At 55.5% G+C, this 13,441-nt stretch overlaps 3 protein-coding genes across 3 annotated transcripts; 2 read left to right on the top strand and 1 right to left on the bottom strand.

Moving 5' to 3' along the window:
* Positions 1 to 13: 13 nt before the first annotated feature.
* BDY24DRAFT_411102 (uncharacterized protein) lies at positions 14 to 4,001 on the bottom strand (the record flags this gene model as incomplete). The annotated part of the gene is made up of 5 exons (XM_076642887.1): positions 14 to 1,420; positions 1,509 to 1,575; positions 1,665 to 1,793; positions 1,902 to 2,271; positions 2,375 to 4,001. 5 exons carry the CDS (start codon positions 3,999 to 4,001, stop codon positions 14 to 16), a joined length of 3,600 nt encoding a protein of 1,199 aa, XP_076501146.1.
* Positions 4,002 to 5,193: 1,192 nt separating this feature from the next.
* Positions 5,194 to 12,435, top strand: GDB1 (bifunctional 4-alpha-glucanotransferase/amylo-alpha-1,6-glucosidase). The gene is made up of 24 exons (XM_076638311.1): positions 5,194 to 5,620; positions 5,754 to 5,902; positions 5,994 to 6,031; positions 6,186 to 6,761; positions 6,865 to 7,471; positions 7,540 to 8,028; positions 8,108 to 8,139; positions 8,245 to 8,651; positions 8,749 to 8,848; positions 8,926 to 9,288; positions 9,399 to 9,496; positions 9,564 to 9,640; positions 9,715 to 10,048; positions 10,132 to 10,521; positions 10,621 to 10,696; positions 10,789 to 10,971; positions 11,068 to 11,154; positions 11,239 to 11,348; positions 11,431 to 11,446; positions 11,519 to 11,706; positions 11,787 to 11,801; positions 11,868 to 11,942; positions 12,015 to 12,094; positions 12,170 to 12,435. The coding sequence occupies exons 1-24, from the start codon at positions 5,261 to 5,263 to the stop codon at positions 12,339 to 12,341; spliced, it is 5,022 nt and encodes a 1,673-aa protein (XP_076501145.1). The 5' UTR covers positions 5,194 to 5,260; the 3' UTR covers positions 12,342 to 12,435.
* On the top strand, positions 12,412 to 13,038 carry BDY24DRAFT_437477 (uncharacterized protein). The gene is made up of 2 exons (XM_076644273.1): positions 12,412 to 12,777; positions 12,886 to 13,038. The coding sequence occupies exons 1-2, from the start codon at positions 12,535 to 12,537 to the stop codon at positions 12,967 to 12,969; spliced, it is 327 nt and encodes a 108-aa protein (XP_076501144.1). The 5' UTR covers positions 12,412 to 12,534; the 3' UTR covers positions 12,970 to 13,038.
* The last annotated feature ends 403 nt before the right edge of the window (positions 13,039 to 13,441 follow it).

The following is a 13,441-nucleotide window of genomic DNA, read 5'->3' as shown; positions in this document are numbered from 1 at the left end:
AACCTCGAGCGTCCTAACTGCTCCGCTTCAGATCACCCACCACAGCGGCTCCGGAAAGCAGAGGATGCCCAGCTCCCGTCGCGGGATGAAGGAGATTCGGAGGTTGCTGCTGCAGCTGAGGAACCGGCTTCCTGTAGCCAGGCATCGATCCCAAAGGAGCTGCTCCATCGAGTCTCGGAGCGATCAACTCAGATCTCGGCGGCATGGGAACCGGCATTCCAGGTCGTCCAGCGATTCCGAGATGCTTTGCGTTCGGAGGAGGAGGGAGGGCGGGGAGGGAGGGACGACCGAAATCGTGAGGTTTGGTGGAGATGAAGCTCGGGGAGACGTAAGCGTAGCTCTGTTTAGCTGTCGAGGAGTTGGGAGGAGGACCTGAGGTGTTGAGGTTGGAGGAGGGCGTGGAAGAGGAAGGGGTGGTGGAGGAGGACGCGCCGCCGTTGAAGGAAGGGAGGCCGGGTCGTTGATGCGCTGGGAGGGGAGAGGAAGGTTTCTTTCCTCCGTTTTGGTATTTGGAAGAAGATGGGTCCCAAGAAGGTGGTGCAGGGGGTGGAGGAAGATGGTGGTTGTAGGTGGAGGGGGTGGAGGAGGCGTTGGGAGGAGGAGGCAGGTTGGGTTGGTGCTGGGAAGGAGCGTAGAACGACGACGAGGGCTGTTGTTGAGGTAGCGACCTGTAGGTGGCGCCAGCATTCGAGGGAGCGGGTCCACCAGCCAATCGAGCCTCTCCCCAGGTAGGTCTTGAAGCGGCTTCGAAGTCTCGCTGCTGCTGCTGTCGGTACTGCTGCTGCTGATGTTGATGATCCCTCTCCTCCCTCTCCTGCTGCTGCTGTTGAAGTCTCGCCTTCTTCGCCTCCGTCTCCCTCCAAGCCTCCCTCTCCTTCTCCCTGAGCGCATGCCTCTCCGCCGTAGCCCTAGCCTTCTCAGCTTCCCACTCCCGCTCCCTGTCGATCCTCTCCCTCTCCCTCACTCTCGACTGCTGCTGAGCCTCCCAGTCCCTAGCTCTCAGCTCCCGCTCCCTCTCAACCTGCCTATCCCTCTCCCTCTGCAGCTCTCTCTCTTCCCTCCTCTCCCTCGAGATCCTCTCAGCCTCCACGCGCTTCTCCCTCTCCCTCCTGGCTCGTCCGATCCCGAGCAGATCCAAGTCGTCCTCGATGTCTCGTTCGTGAGCTCCTCGGACCCAGGCTTCGTCCGAGGTAGCTTCGAGCTTCCGTTTCTTGGCCCTGACCTCGGCGGAGGTGGTGGCGATGGCAAAACGAGGGTTGGGAGCGAAACGAGTTCCTCCTCCGAGGTGAGGTGGGATGTGGCCAACTCGGTCGGCGGCGGGAAGGAGGGAGATGGAGATTCGTTGATGTTCTCGACCTAGACGGTGGATGGAGCGATCGACTTCGGCGGCTTGGTTTCGGAGGAGAGTGGATCGAGCATCCTGGAGAAGAGGGTAGACGAAAGGAGAGAAGAGGTCAGATCGAGTTTTCGACGCGTCTCGAAACGAAGAACGAGAATTGAAAACTCACATCCCACCAGTTCCACACAGAAGCATCCTCTCCCTTCTTGACTCGATGGAATTCTTCGTCAGAAGCTCTGGAAAAAGAAAAGCAACGATGCGAAGTCAGCGATCCGGGAACGAAAAGGCGAGACGCGTCGACGGATCGATCTTGATTCCGACTCACTTCTGACGTTCAGCCAACTGGGTACTCATCGTCTGAAGCTGGAACTCGAGTTCTCCCCACTGTCGAGCAAGAACGGGTGCTTCTTCAGAAGCGATCGAGTTGTAGAGTTCGTCCCACACGACGAGTTCGCTGGAGAAGAGAAGAGCGAAGGAGAAGTCAAGTCAGCAAAACGGTGATTCGCCAGCGTGCCTTCGAGGCACAGAACAAAGAGTTGAAAAAGAAGAAACGAAGACTCACGCATCAATCCTCACAGCCCTCTCAGCTTTCAACTTCATCCTCAAAGCCTTCGCCTCACTTCCCAACGACGTCTTGTTGAAGGTCACCGACGTTGCTGGCGAGGGAGGAGCCGAGTCGTCCGTATCGACGACCAGGCCAGGCGTTCCGTTTGGAGTGGCAGGAGTAGGGGGTAGGAGGGCGGGAGTAGGACCGTCGAGGGTCATGGCGGAGGAAGAGGCGACGGAAGCGGTGGAAGCTGGTTTCGAAGGCATGGCTGCTGCTGCTGCTGCTGGAGCTGGAGTGGATTGAGCTGAAGAGACGGGTTTGGCTGATGAGAGAGCTGGGGATGCAACGAGAACGGCGTTCATGGAGGCGGGGGATTTGAGGACTGCTGTTCGGAGAAGAGGACCGAGGGTCAGGACCGTTCGACGCGTCTTTTTTTTTTGTCTTCGAGCTCAAACCTCGAACCGAACCGAGAAGAAACAGAGACTCACCTTTCCCAGCTTTCTCCTTCCCCTTCCCCTTCGACCCTTCCCTCATCTCAACCTCCAAAAACTCCCTCTTGACTGGTTTCCTCCCGCTCCTCCTCCTATCCGGATCCTCCTCTTCCAGATCCTCTCCCTCCTCTCCTTCCTCTCCTTCCTCCTCGTCTTCATCATCCAGTCCCTTCGATCCACCAGGGCTCTTCCCCTCCGAAGGCCACCTCCCACCTCCGTTCCCTTTCCTCCTCTTATCCGACGCGTTCCCACTTCCCGACCCAACCGACCCTTCAGCCGTTGGCGTACCCTCCGGAGCTCCCGAAGGCCACCTTGATCCTCCGTTCCCTTTCTTTCTACGATCTGGCTTGAGAGGCGAGGTAGATCGGCTGTGAGAACCTCGTTCGTCGTCGGAGGAGACTTCGTCGTCGGATCGAGCGGTGGAGGTTGCGGCTGTGTTGGTGGTGGTTGGAGGAGAAGCGACGACGGTGGTAGGTGGTGCGGCGACGGCAGTTGGAGCGGGAGTGGAAGCTGCTGAAGTGGTAGCTGATTTGAGAGACGTCGTTCGAGGTCGACCGACAGGACGTTTGACGGTTCGAGCTTTCGATGAGAGATTTCTTCCTCGTGTCGAAGGAGCTCCGGAACCAGCTTTGGGTAGACCTCGAGTCCTTTTGGCTTTCCTGGTGACTGGAAGTCCGTTTCCATGGTAGGAGGATCGTCTACTCTCCGCCTCGTCGGTGAGTTGACCTTCTTCTCCTTCTCCCTGTTCTCCCTCGGACGACGTGTCCTCCTCGGCGGATCCCCGAGTATCGACGAGGTTGCTGGGTCGAGCTGCTCGTTGAGCGGATCGTCCCAAGGAGGGAGGAGGAGGGAGAGCGCTGACTGCTGGCGAGGCTGAAGCTGAAGTAGACGCGTCTCCTGCGCGAGAGTCGTCGTCGGATTCCTCGACGAAGGACCATCCCTTCTTCTTCTTGGCTGCTCGAGCGACGGCGAGTTGTTTGCCTTTGGCGATGGAGATCTTGCTGGCTGTGCTGTGGGAGACGCTGGAGGTGGTGTTGGTGTTGGTGGAGGAGGAAGGCTGAGAAGCGGGTTCGTCCACGTCCATCCTGTCGTCGTCGCTTCCGTCGTCCTCCTCCTTCTTGACGGAGGTTCTGCTCCTAGGAGTCGTTCCAACCATCGACGACGATCCTCCATCTTGAGAACTCTCGTCCGTTCGACTGATCCCACCGAGACTGGTTCCTCGACCTCGTCCTCTCCCTCTCCCTCTTCCTCTGGCTCTGACGGCACTTCCTCCTCGACCTCCTCGACCGCCTCTCGTCCCCTTCGAGGATCCAGCAGCGGAGGAGGCATCGACCGTGGGAGGTGAGATCCTAGGACGTCGGGTTGCTGCGATGGGTCCTGAGGTGATTTTGTTGTGAGGAGGAGGAGAGGAGGATTGGGCTGAGGAGGATTCCGAGGGAGAGGAAGAGGGAGCTCGGGCCTTGTTGTTGGAAGAGGCAGAGGGATCGGTGTTGCTGGTAGATCCTTTGGGAGTAGCCTCGTCTGGTAGGAGGAGAGGGTTCATGGATCGAAGAGGAGGAGATGCGACTCCAGGAGGGGAGGAGAGAGTCGACGAGGGCGAACGGAGACGATCTGCGTCCGACATGGCGGAGGGAAGGAAGCTTGATCGACTTCGGTGGTTTGAGAGTTCGTGGTTGCGATTGAGGGAAGGAAGCGAGGGGTTCCGAGGAAGTTTATAGGGTTAGTAGATGGGGAGGAAGGGAGGAGGATTTGCTTGTTTGCGATTCAAGGAAGGAAGCAAGATTCCGACAGGGGAGGTCGGTTGGACCGGGAGGGAAGAAGGGGAGAGGAGTTTCTTTGGTTCGTGGCGTGGAGAGGTCCCTTCCGACGGGCGTTTGGAAGATCTAGTCCCCAAAGAAAACCCACAGACGAAAACAAAGGAAGTGATAGAGAGTCAGTTTCAAGGTTTCAACAAAGATAAAGAGAATGATCGACCGAGATTGAAGGGGTCAGAGGGGAGGGAGCCAGGTGGGAAAGAGAGTCAAGGGGCGAAGGGAGGAGAGGGAGGGAGGGAAATCAACCGCTCGTACGTTTCCCTTCTTCCCACCACTTCAAATTTGTTTCCCGTCCCACAAAATTACCACCCAGCTCATCCTCAGACCTCGGCGATCAACCGCCATATATTTTTACGATTGATCAAGGCATGGATGGTTGAAGAATGAACCCGTTCGGGTTCCACCTCGACCTCCTTGTCGGCTTGGATCACCCAAAGTTCTTTCCCCTTTGATTCAACAGACGAAAAAGCGAGAAACACAGCAGGACTCACCTTTGAACTCGTAGATATCCAGGGAGAGGTTGAACGAGGCCGTAGAATAAACGGGTGGGGAGGGAGGAGGGTGAGAGTGAGAGGAAAGATGAGGTCTACTCAAGAGAGGGTTTCAAGTCCTCGCTCGCTGTGCGCTCAAGAACTCGGAGAAAGAGAACCAACCCGAAAAAAATGCATACATCTTCAAAAAGTTGGTCTCTCTCGACTAACGACCGGATCGATATCATCTACAGAGTTTTGAACAGCGATTTTTCTCCCTGAAGGAGAGTGGACGCGAGAAGAAGGGAGAAGACGAGATGGGCGGCACGTCGCTTCTTGACTTCTCTTCTTTCCCTATCCCTATCAGAAAAAAACGACGAAAAAGTGAAGAGAGAATCTAGCTGATCGAGCGCTCGAACGGATCGAGGAAGATTTGATAACGAAAGATGGGTTGTTGCGAGGATGACGTCGACGAAAGAAAAAGTTCAACTACTTGAACCTGGGTCGAGGCTCCTCTCTTCCCCACTTTCAGCCTTCATCCAAACCACCACCACCCCCTCCTCCCTCCCTTCGCCTCCCCCGTTCTTCTTCTCTTCATTATGGCTCCTAAAGGCAAGCAAGCTGTCAAGAAGGCTGCTCAAGCCGTCAAGCAAGCTCTTCCTACGGCCAACTCGTCGTCCTCGAAGAAGGCTCCTGCTCCCGCTCCTCCCCCTCCCTCCTCGACGGCAGCCCCATCTTCGACAACGACCAAGAAGGCCACTCCCCCGTCATCTCAGCAGACTAAACCCACCTCCATCGCTATCCCTCCTCCTACCAACAGGTCTTCCTCCTCCAAGGTCAAGACTCCAGCGGACGAAGGGATCGACTTCTTCGAGGGCGAGGTCAAGAAGGGAGATGGAGACATCAGAGTCTTTGAGCTCAAGTTGGCAGAGAATGGAGGACCTACAAAGGAAGGAGCAGTGAGTCCAACCTTCTTCTCGTCCTTCTCAGCTATATTTTGGTCTCGAAAAGGCAGCACTCAGGTATAGAGAGCTCGAAAAACATTCGCACCAGGGCTGACGCTTTCCTCTCCCTTCCTCTCTTTCGCCTCAGTACGTTCGACTCCCTCCTCCCTACCCCCATCCTTACATCCTTCGACTCTCCCTCGAGCCCGGAACTCCTGCCTCAAGGAACGGTGTCCTCAAGAGCGACTTCCCTATCGACGGAGGGGAGTTCAAGAGAGGAAAGTGGGCTGAAAGGAAGTGAGTCTTTCCCTGATAATCTCCGAGTCAACCTTCCCTCGTCATTTCTCGAGCTCACACCCTTTTTTGCCCCCGTTTTCTTCCCTGCTAGACTTCCTACCGACTTCTCGAAGCCTGTTCAGATCGATCGTGAGCACATTTTTTGCTTCCTTTGTTTCACAGAGCCGCCACTCCGACGTCAGCGCCAGAGCGAGAGCGAGAACCAAACTCGAGCTCACATCTCTCTTCTCTCTCGGTTCCCTTCTTCGTTCGTTCTTTCTTGCGTTCCATTCCTTCTTCGCAGTCCCCATCTCTCACTCCGGAGCCTTCGTCTACTTTGTCGAGTACGACTCTCCCACTCGACCCTCGGATCCTTCCACTCCTCGAGCTCGAGTCCAATCCTCCAAGGGCTACTTCTCCGTCGATCCCATCCTCCTCCTCCCTCGACGATCCTCCATCCTCACCCCTACCTTCTCCCCTTCCCCCTCCGGAGGTCTCGTCTCCAACGTCGCTGCCAACAAAGCTTCTTCCACCCTCCTCCCTCTCGATGGAATCGTCGCCTTGAGCGTGATCGCCAAGTGGCAAGGTCACCTCGACAATTGGGGACCCTACCTCGACGAGGCGACCAAGAGAGGCTACAACATGCTTCACTTCACCCCCTTGCAGACGAGAGGACAGAGTGGAAGTCCCTACTCGATTCTGGATCAGTTGAAGTTCGATCCGGAGTTGTTTGGTGGGAAGGGAGGAGAGGACGGAGTGAAGGAGATTGGAGGGCTGATCAAGAAGTGTAGGGAGGAGTACGGGTTGTTGAGTTTGACGGATGTGGTGTTGAACCATACGGCGGATAACAGTCCTTGGTTGCAGGAGCACCCCGAGTCTGGTACGTTTCCTTGAACTTCAAAAACAAATTTCGAAGACGCTTCGACGCGTCCGACGAGACGCCGTCGCTGACCTTTCACCACCCTTCTTCCTCCTTCGTCTAGGTTACAACGTCGCCAACTCCCCTCACCTCGCACCCGCTCTCGAAATCGACGATGCTATCCTCGCTCTCTCTGCCAAACTCCCTTCCCTCGGAGTTCCAACCCTCATCGACTCGGAAGCCGACCTCTCCCTCCTCGCCGCCGCTCTCGACGAAGCTCTCACCTCCCTCAAGCTCTACGAGTACTACGCTCTCGACGTCCCTACCCAGGTCGCCGAGCTCCAGAAGGCTCTCGGATCGCTCAAGGCCAAGTCTACCTTCCCAAGTTGGAAGGGCAAGTCGGCCCTCGCTGGAAAGTCGACTGCTCAACTCGCAGAGATCCTCAAGACCGAGGAGGGAGCGATTCAGGGATTGGGCAAGTTTGCGAAGAGGAAGGGAGTGAAGGTCGAGTTGGAGACGGCTTTGGCGTTTGTTGGAGAAGCGTTCGGAGGAGGAGAGGTCGAGGCGGAGAGGTTGGCTAGGGCTTGGGGAGAGGTGTTGGATGTGGTGAACGTCGATCTCTACAAGGAGTTCAACGAGGATGGAGCTGCGATGAGGGACAACGTCGTCAAGAGGGTTCGATACGAGAGGTTGGAAGCTGGTGGATTGAGGATGGGAGAGATCTCAGCCAAGTGAGTTTGGTCTTCGCTTTCGTTTTCGACGCGTCTCGATCTGACCTCCTTCCTTCCCTTCTCTCCAGATCCCCCTTCGTCGGCTCCTACTTCACCCGTCTCCCCTCCAACTCCACCACCAAAAAGCACTCTCCTTCCTCCCTCGCTCTCGCCAACAACGGATGGATCTGGGACGCTGATCCTCTCGCCAACTTCGCCGACCAACCCTCCAAGGCCTACCTTCGTCGAGAGGTCATCGTCTGGGGAGACTGCGTCAAGCTTCGATACGGCAAGAAACCTTCCGATAACCCTTTCCTCTGGGACCACATGACCAAGTACTGCCAACTCCTCGCGGGGATGTTCGATGGGTTCCGTCTCGACAACTGCCATTCGACTCCTCTCGAGGTTGGCGTCGCCATGATCGATGCGGCGAGAGTGGTGAACCCGAACTTGTATGTGGTGGCGGAGTTGTTCACGGGGAACGAGAACATGGACTTGAAGTTTGTGAGGGAGCTGGGGATCAACAGTCTCATCAGGGAGATGATGAACGGGTTCGATCCGAAGGAGCAGTCGAGACTGTGAGTTCTTGGACGCGTTTCTGTCCTTCCTCTTGTCTTTGAACACTTTCTGACTTCCGTTCTGCTTCTTCTTGTACAGCATCTACCGACACGGAGTCGGAAAGCCCATCGGTACGAGCCCTCGATTTCCTTTCGCTCATCCTTTTTCCTCGACGCGTCCGACTGACGCTTTTCTCCCCTTTCCTTCACCTCCTTCTTCTTCCTCCCTCTTTACAGGCTCTATGGATACCGCCTGTCTCACCTCCCCTTCCCTCCTTCCTTCTCCCACCGGAAAAGGACCCTCTCGACCTTGCCTCGTCTCGCCCGTCTTCGGTTCCTCCCCTCACGCTCTCCTCATGGACGTCACCCACGACAACCAGTCCTGCTTCGACAAGCGATCCGCCGAGGACGCTCTCTCCACCGGAGCGCTCGCTACCTTCTCTTTCTCGGCTATCGGATCCAACAAAGGGTTCGACGACCTCTACCCGAAGCTGCTCGATCTCGTTTCCGACACGAGGATGTACACCGTCGGAGGCGAGGGAGTGGATCGAGGGATTGGAGGAGTCAAGAGGGTGTTGAACCATCTTCACACGGAGATGATGCTCGATGGCTACTCGGAGGGACATATTCATCAGGAGAACGATGTAAGCTTTTCGACGAGTTCGAGCTTTCGTTCCTTCGTTTGTTTCGACTCGAGCTGACCTTCGTCTTTCGTCTCTGTCTTCTTCTCCTTCTTCTCAGTACATCGTCGTCCACCGAGTTCATCCTCAAAGTCACAAGGGTTACATCCTCATCGCTCACACCGCTTTCCACAAGGGAGATCTCTCGTCTCGAGGACACAGTGAGTCTTCCCGTCTTCCCCTCCTTTCTCCCTCTTTCCTGCTAACTCGTTCCCTCCTTTCTTCCCTCCTTTCGCAGTCAACCCCATCAAGCTCTCCCGAACTCAAACCAAGTACATCATGGGAGCCTCCCTCAAGGTTCACTCCTACGACGAATCCAAATCCACCACCACCCTCGAAGGCCTCCCCTCCACCCTCGTCGACGTCCCTCTCCCCGCTCAGAACGTCGGAGAAGACGAACAAGGTCCTTTCACCGAGATCGTCGTTCCGGACGCTTTCCCTCCTGGATCGATCATGGTCTTCGCTACGAGCATGGCTGGAACGAGCGCGGATTTGGACGAGTTGTGCTTGAGTGGTGCGGACGAGGCGTTCAAAAGCTTGGATCTGGTGGATCTGAACGTCGTGTTACATAGGGCTGATGAGGAGGAGAGGGATGCTACTGGTAAGTTCTCGCATCATCCTTCAATCGAGGAAGAAGAAGGAGAAAGGACAAGGAGAGTGGCCTCGACGCGTCTGACTCGTTTCGCTTGACTTGGTTTCGTCCTGCTCCAGGTGGAGACGGAGCCTACACGATTCCCGACTACGGAACTCTTGTCTACTGCGGTCTTCAGGGATGGATGGCTCCCCTCATTCCCATCATCCGATACAACGTGAGTTCCCTTCCGAAGACGCTTCGAAGAAACTCGACTGACGCGTCTTCCTCTCCCTCCCTCTCAGGATCTCGGAGCTCCTCTCTGCGAGCACCTTCGAAAGGGAACCTGGGCCCTCGACTATGTTTACGGTCGACTCGAGAGGTTCGTTCGATTCCTCGTCCTTTTCCGCTCAGAAGCACAAGAGCTGACCGACATCTCGTTCTTCGAATCTGTAGTCAAATCTCGACCTTCCCCAACCTCGCCAAACCCGCCGCCTGGCTTAAGGAGAGGTTCGATCTCATCAAGACCACCGTTCCAGCCTTCATGCGACCCAAGTACTTCGCCATCGTCATGAACGAAGCCTACAAGGCTGCTCGACGAGCCGTCATCGACCAGTGCTCCGACTTCATCTCGTCCGGTCACTCCTTCACTCAGGATCTCGCTCTCTGCGCGGTTCAGATGTACGGACTCGTCAAGTCGGCTTCCATCGATCCTTCGAAGCCTGTCCCAAGTTTGGCTGCTGGTCTTCCTCATTTCGCTACCAACTGGGCTCGATGCTGGGGTCGAGACGTGAGTTCGAAGTTTCTTGTCGCCTCTCCTTCTTCTTTTCTCTCAAAGTGCTGATTTTATTCTGTCTTTATTCTTTCTCCCAGGTCTTCATCTCCCTCCGAGGTCTCTTCCTCACCACCGGAGCCTTCCCCGCCGCTCGAGATCACATCCTCGCCTTCGGATCCGTCCTCAAGCACGGTCTCGTTCCCAACCTCCTCGACTCTGGTCGAACTCCTCGGTACAACTGTCGAGACGGACCTTGGTGGTACATCGAGAACATCCAGGACTACGTCAACAAGGCTCCCAACGGAATCGCCATCCTCTCGGACTCGGTCAAAAGGAGATTCCCCAAGGACGAGGAGTGGGTCGCTTGGGACGATGAGAGGGCTTTCGCTTGGGAGAGCACCGTCGCCGAGCTCATTCAGGAGATTCTTCAGAGGCACGCTACTGGAATTGAGTTTAGAGAGTACAACGCTGGGCCCAACCTCGATATGGTGAGTCTCGATTCGCTTCCTTCGAAGAGGTCTCGTCGTTCGTCGTCGAGAAGCATCTGCTGAACCTCTTCGTTCTCGTTTCAACACGTCTTTTCTCAGCAAATGGACGATCGAGGATTCGACCAGAAGATCTACACGGACTGGAAGACTGGAATCATCTTCGGAGGAAACGAATGTGAGCTCGTCTTCTCTCCCTTTCTTCATCTCATCTCTTTGGCTTCGAGAGCTGACTCTCGTTCTCCTTCGTTCTTCGTTTCTTCTTCGCAGGGAACTGTGGAACCTGGCAGGACAAGATGGGAGAGTCGGCCAAGGCTGGAAACAAGGGTCTTCCGGCTACTCCTCGAGACGGAGCTCCCGTCGAGATCACCGCTCTTCACAAGAGTACTCTTCGATGGCTCGCTGGTCTTTCCAAGGCTAGGAAGTTCCCCTTCAAGGGTGTCGACGCTGAGAGTGAGTCTCACCTTCTTCCTTCGTTCGATCATCAGTCTCTCTAGGGCTTCGCTTCTCGAACTGACTCCCGGTCTTCCCTTTGTTTTTTTTCCCCAGTCAACGGCAAGAAGGTCTTCGTCACGTACCAGGAGTGGTCCGACCTCATCCAGGCTTCGTTCGAGAAGAACTACTACGTCCCTGCTGGTGAGTTCAAAGCCTTCTCAGAGTCTGTACGTCTTCGAAAGAAGCTGACCGACCGACGTCGCGTCTCGTTTTTTGCACCTTCAGATCCCGCCGACGACGTCAACTACAACGTCAACACTTCTCTCATCAACCGACGAGGAATCTACAAGGACGTCTTCGGATCTGGAAAGGGTAGAGAGTGGTCGGATTACCAGGTGAGTCTCGTTTCGTCTCCTCCCGTCGCCGACGCGTCTCTCGAGCTGACCTCTCTTTCTCTCTCTCGTCCTTTCCTTGCAGCTCCGAGCCAACTACCGTTTGTCTCTTTCTTCTTTCTTTCTTCTCACAGCGACCCCTCGCTGATCTTTCCATCCCTTCCTCCTCTCAGCCATCGCCATGATCGTCGCTCCCGAGCTCTTCACGCCCGAGAAGGCTCTCTTCGCTCTCACCAAGGTCGACGAGCACCTTCGAGGTCCCTTGGGAATGAAGACGCTCGATCCTGGAGACTCGCAGTACCGAGGAGATTACGACAACTCGAACGATACCACCGATAAGGCGATCGCTAAGGGTTGGAACGTGAGTCCCCTTGCTTCTTCCTCTCTCGATCTCGAAGAAAAGGCAAGCTGACACCTTCGATCTTTCTCCCCTTCAAAAAGTACCATCAAGGACCTGTGAGTTTTCCCCAGCTTCCCTTTTTTCGACGAGTTCGAGAGCTGACCCACCCTTTTTCAATCTAGGAATGGGTCTTCCCAACTGGATGGTTCCTCAAGGCCTACTTGATGTTCGACACGAAGGTCGGATGGGGAAAGGACGTGAGTCGGCGTCTCGTCTCGTCTCTCTCTCCTTCTTCTTCCCTCAAACTGACCCTTTCCTCCCTCTTCCAGGACCCAACCGAAACCCTGCACTACATCTCCAACATCCTCCTCACTCATCGTCGTCACATCGAAACCGATGCTTGGGCTGGGTGCGTCGTCTCGTTCCCTCTTCTCTCTCTCTCGATTTCTTTGACTGACTTCCCTTCTCTTCGCCGTTTCTACAGTCTCCCCGAGTTGACCAACTCCAACGGTTCCTACTGCCACGACTCGTGCCGAACGCAGGCGTGGTCGGCTTCGACGCTGTTGGATCTGCTGGAGCATGCGAGTGAGATGGCGACGACGGCTGGGAAGAAGGGGTTGAAGGTCGTCGTCGTCGAGAACGGGAAGGCGAAGTAGAGGAGGGATGTTGTTGGACTTTAGTTTTTTTGTTGGTTTGGTTCCTTTTTCTTACTGGTTCTTTTGATCGATCTAGACTTCTTGTTTTCTTTCGTACTTCTCAACGAAAGAAACTGAAATGAGCCCCTAAGACGAACGTGAGCTTCAAGCTCACTTCACTCCCCTCCTTCCCTCCCAACTTCAACCCAACCAAATGTTCTTCCCTCTCACCCTCCTCCTCTCCCTCCTCGTGCTCACCTCCCTCTCAGCAGCTCTCCCCTTCTCCCCTCCAACCGTCGAATCCCAATCCGTCGTCTCCTCCCCCCACCTCCTCCTCCTCGGATGCCCTTCGATGAAGATCCGATGCGTGAAAGATTCCATCTGGCCCTCGGGAATCGTAGGCGACATAGGCACCAAGGAGTTCGTTTGGATAGCGCCTAGGTGTCAGCAGGCTGATGTGAGTCGAACGAAGAGAGCGCGCATGGACTCAAGGTGCAGCTCGAGTCTCAAGAGTCACTTTTTTTGACATCCTTTTTTTTTTTTTTTTACTCTCTCTCTCACCAAGGCCCCGGGAAATACGATCGAATGCAACGAGACGTTCGAGGAGTGTGAAGGGAGGTGTGAGGCTTATGCTCCTATTCCGTTTTAGGGGAGGAGGGGAGGAAGAGGGAGATGCGGGGGTTGGGATTGGACGACGAAGGACCGAGGGAGCGAGTGTAGGTTTCGATTCCAAGATGATGTGTTGTTTTCTGAGTTCTTGGGTTGAGGTATTCTGCTGAAACGGACGAACTTGTTCGTTGAGAGACGTTGTGGGACGACGATCTGGGAGAGGGAGGGTCGTTCTCGATGGCCGACGTTCGACTTCAAGGAGAGACCTTGCTCGTTTCCGTCAGTTTTTTTTGTTCTAGCAGAACTCTGGCGGGGGAGAAGAGAAGAGGGGTGTTGGGTCCACTTCTGGATAGACTCGATGCGGCGATCTGTCGTCGTTGCTGAAAGAAAGACGACTGGAGTTCATTTAGCGACGCGTCGCCGTTCAGCTCGTTGGATTTTGACGCGGTTTGGGAGAGATCGCTCGCTCTCTTCTCGACCAGACTTCACACAGAGTCGATCTAGACTCAGAA

Source organism: Mrakia frigida (assembly GCF_051309035.1).
Source record: "Mrakia frigida strain ATCC 22029 unplaced genomic scaffold BDY24scaffold_1, whole genome shotgun sequence".
Taxonomy (NCBI): domain Eukaryota; kingdom Fungi; phylum Basidiomycota; class Tremellomycetes; order Cystofilobasidiales; family Mrakiaceae; genus Mrakia; species Mrakia frigida.
This window is presented reverse-complemented; position numbering and strand designations above follow the sequence as displayed.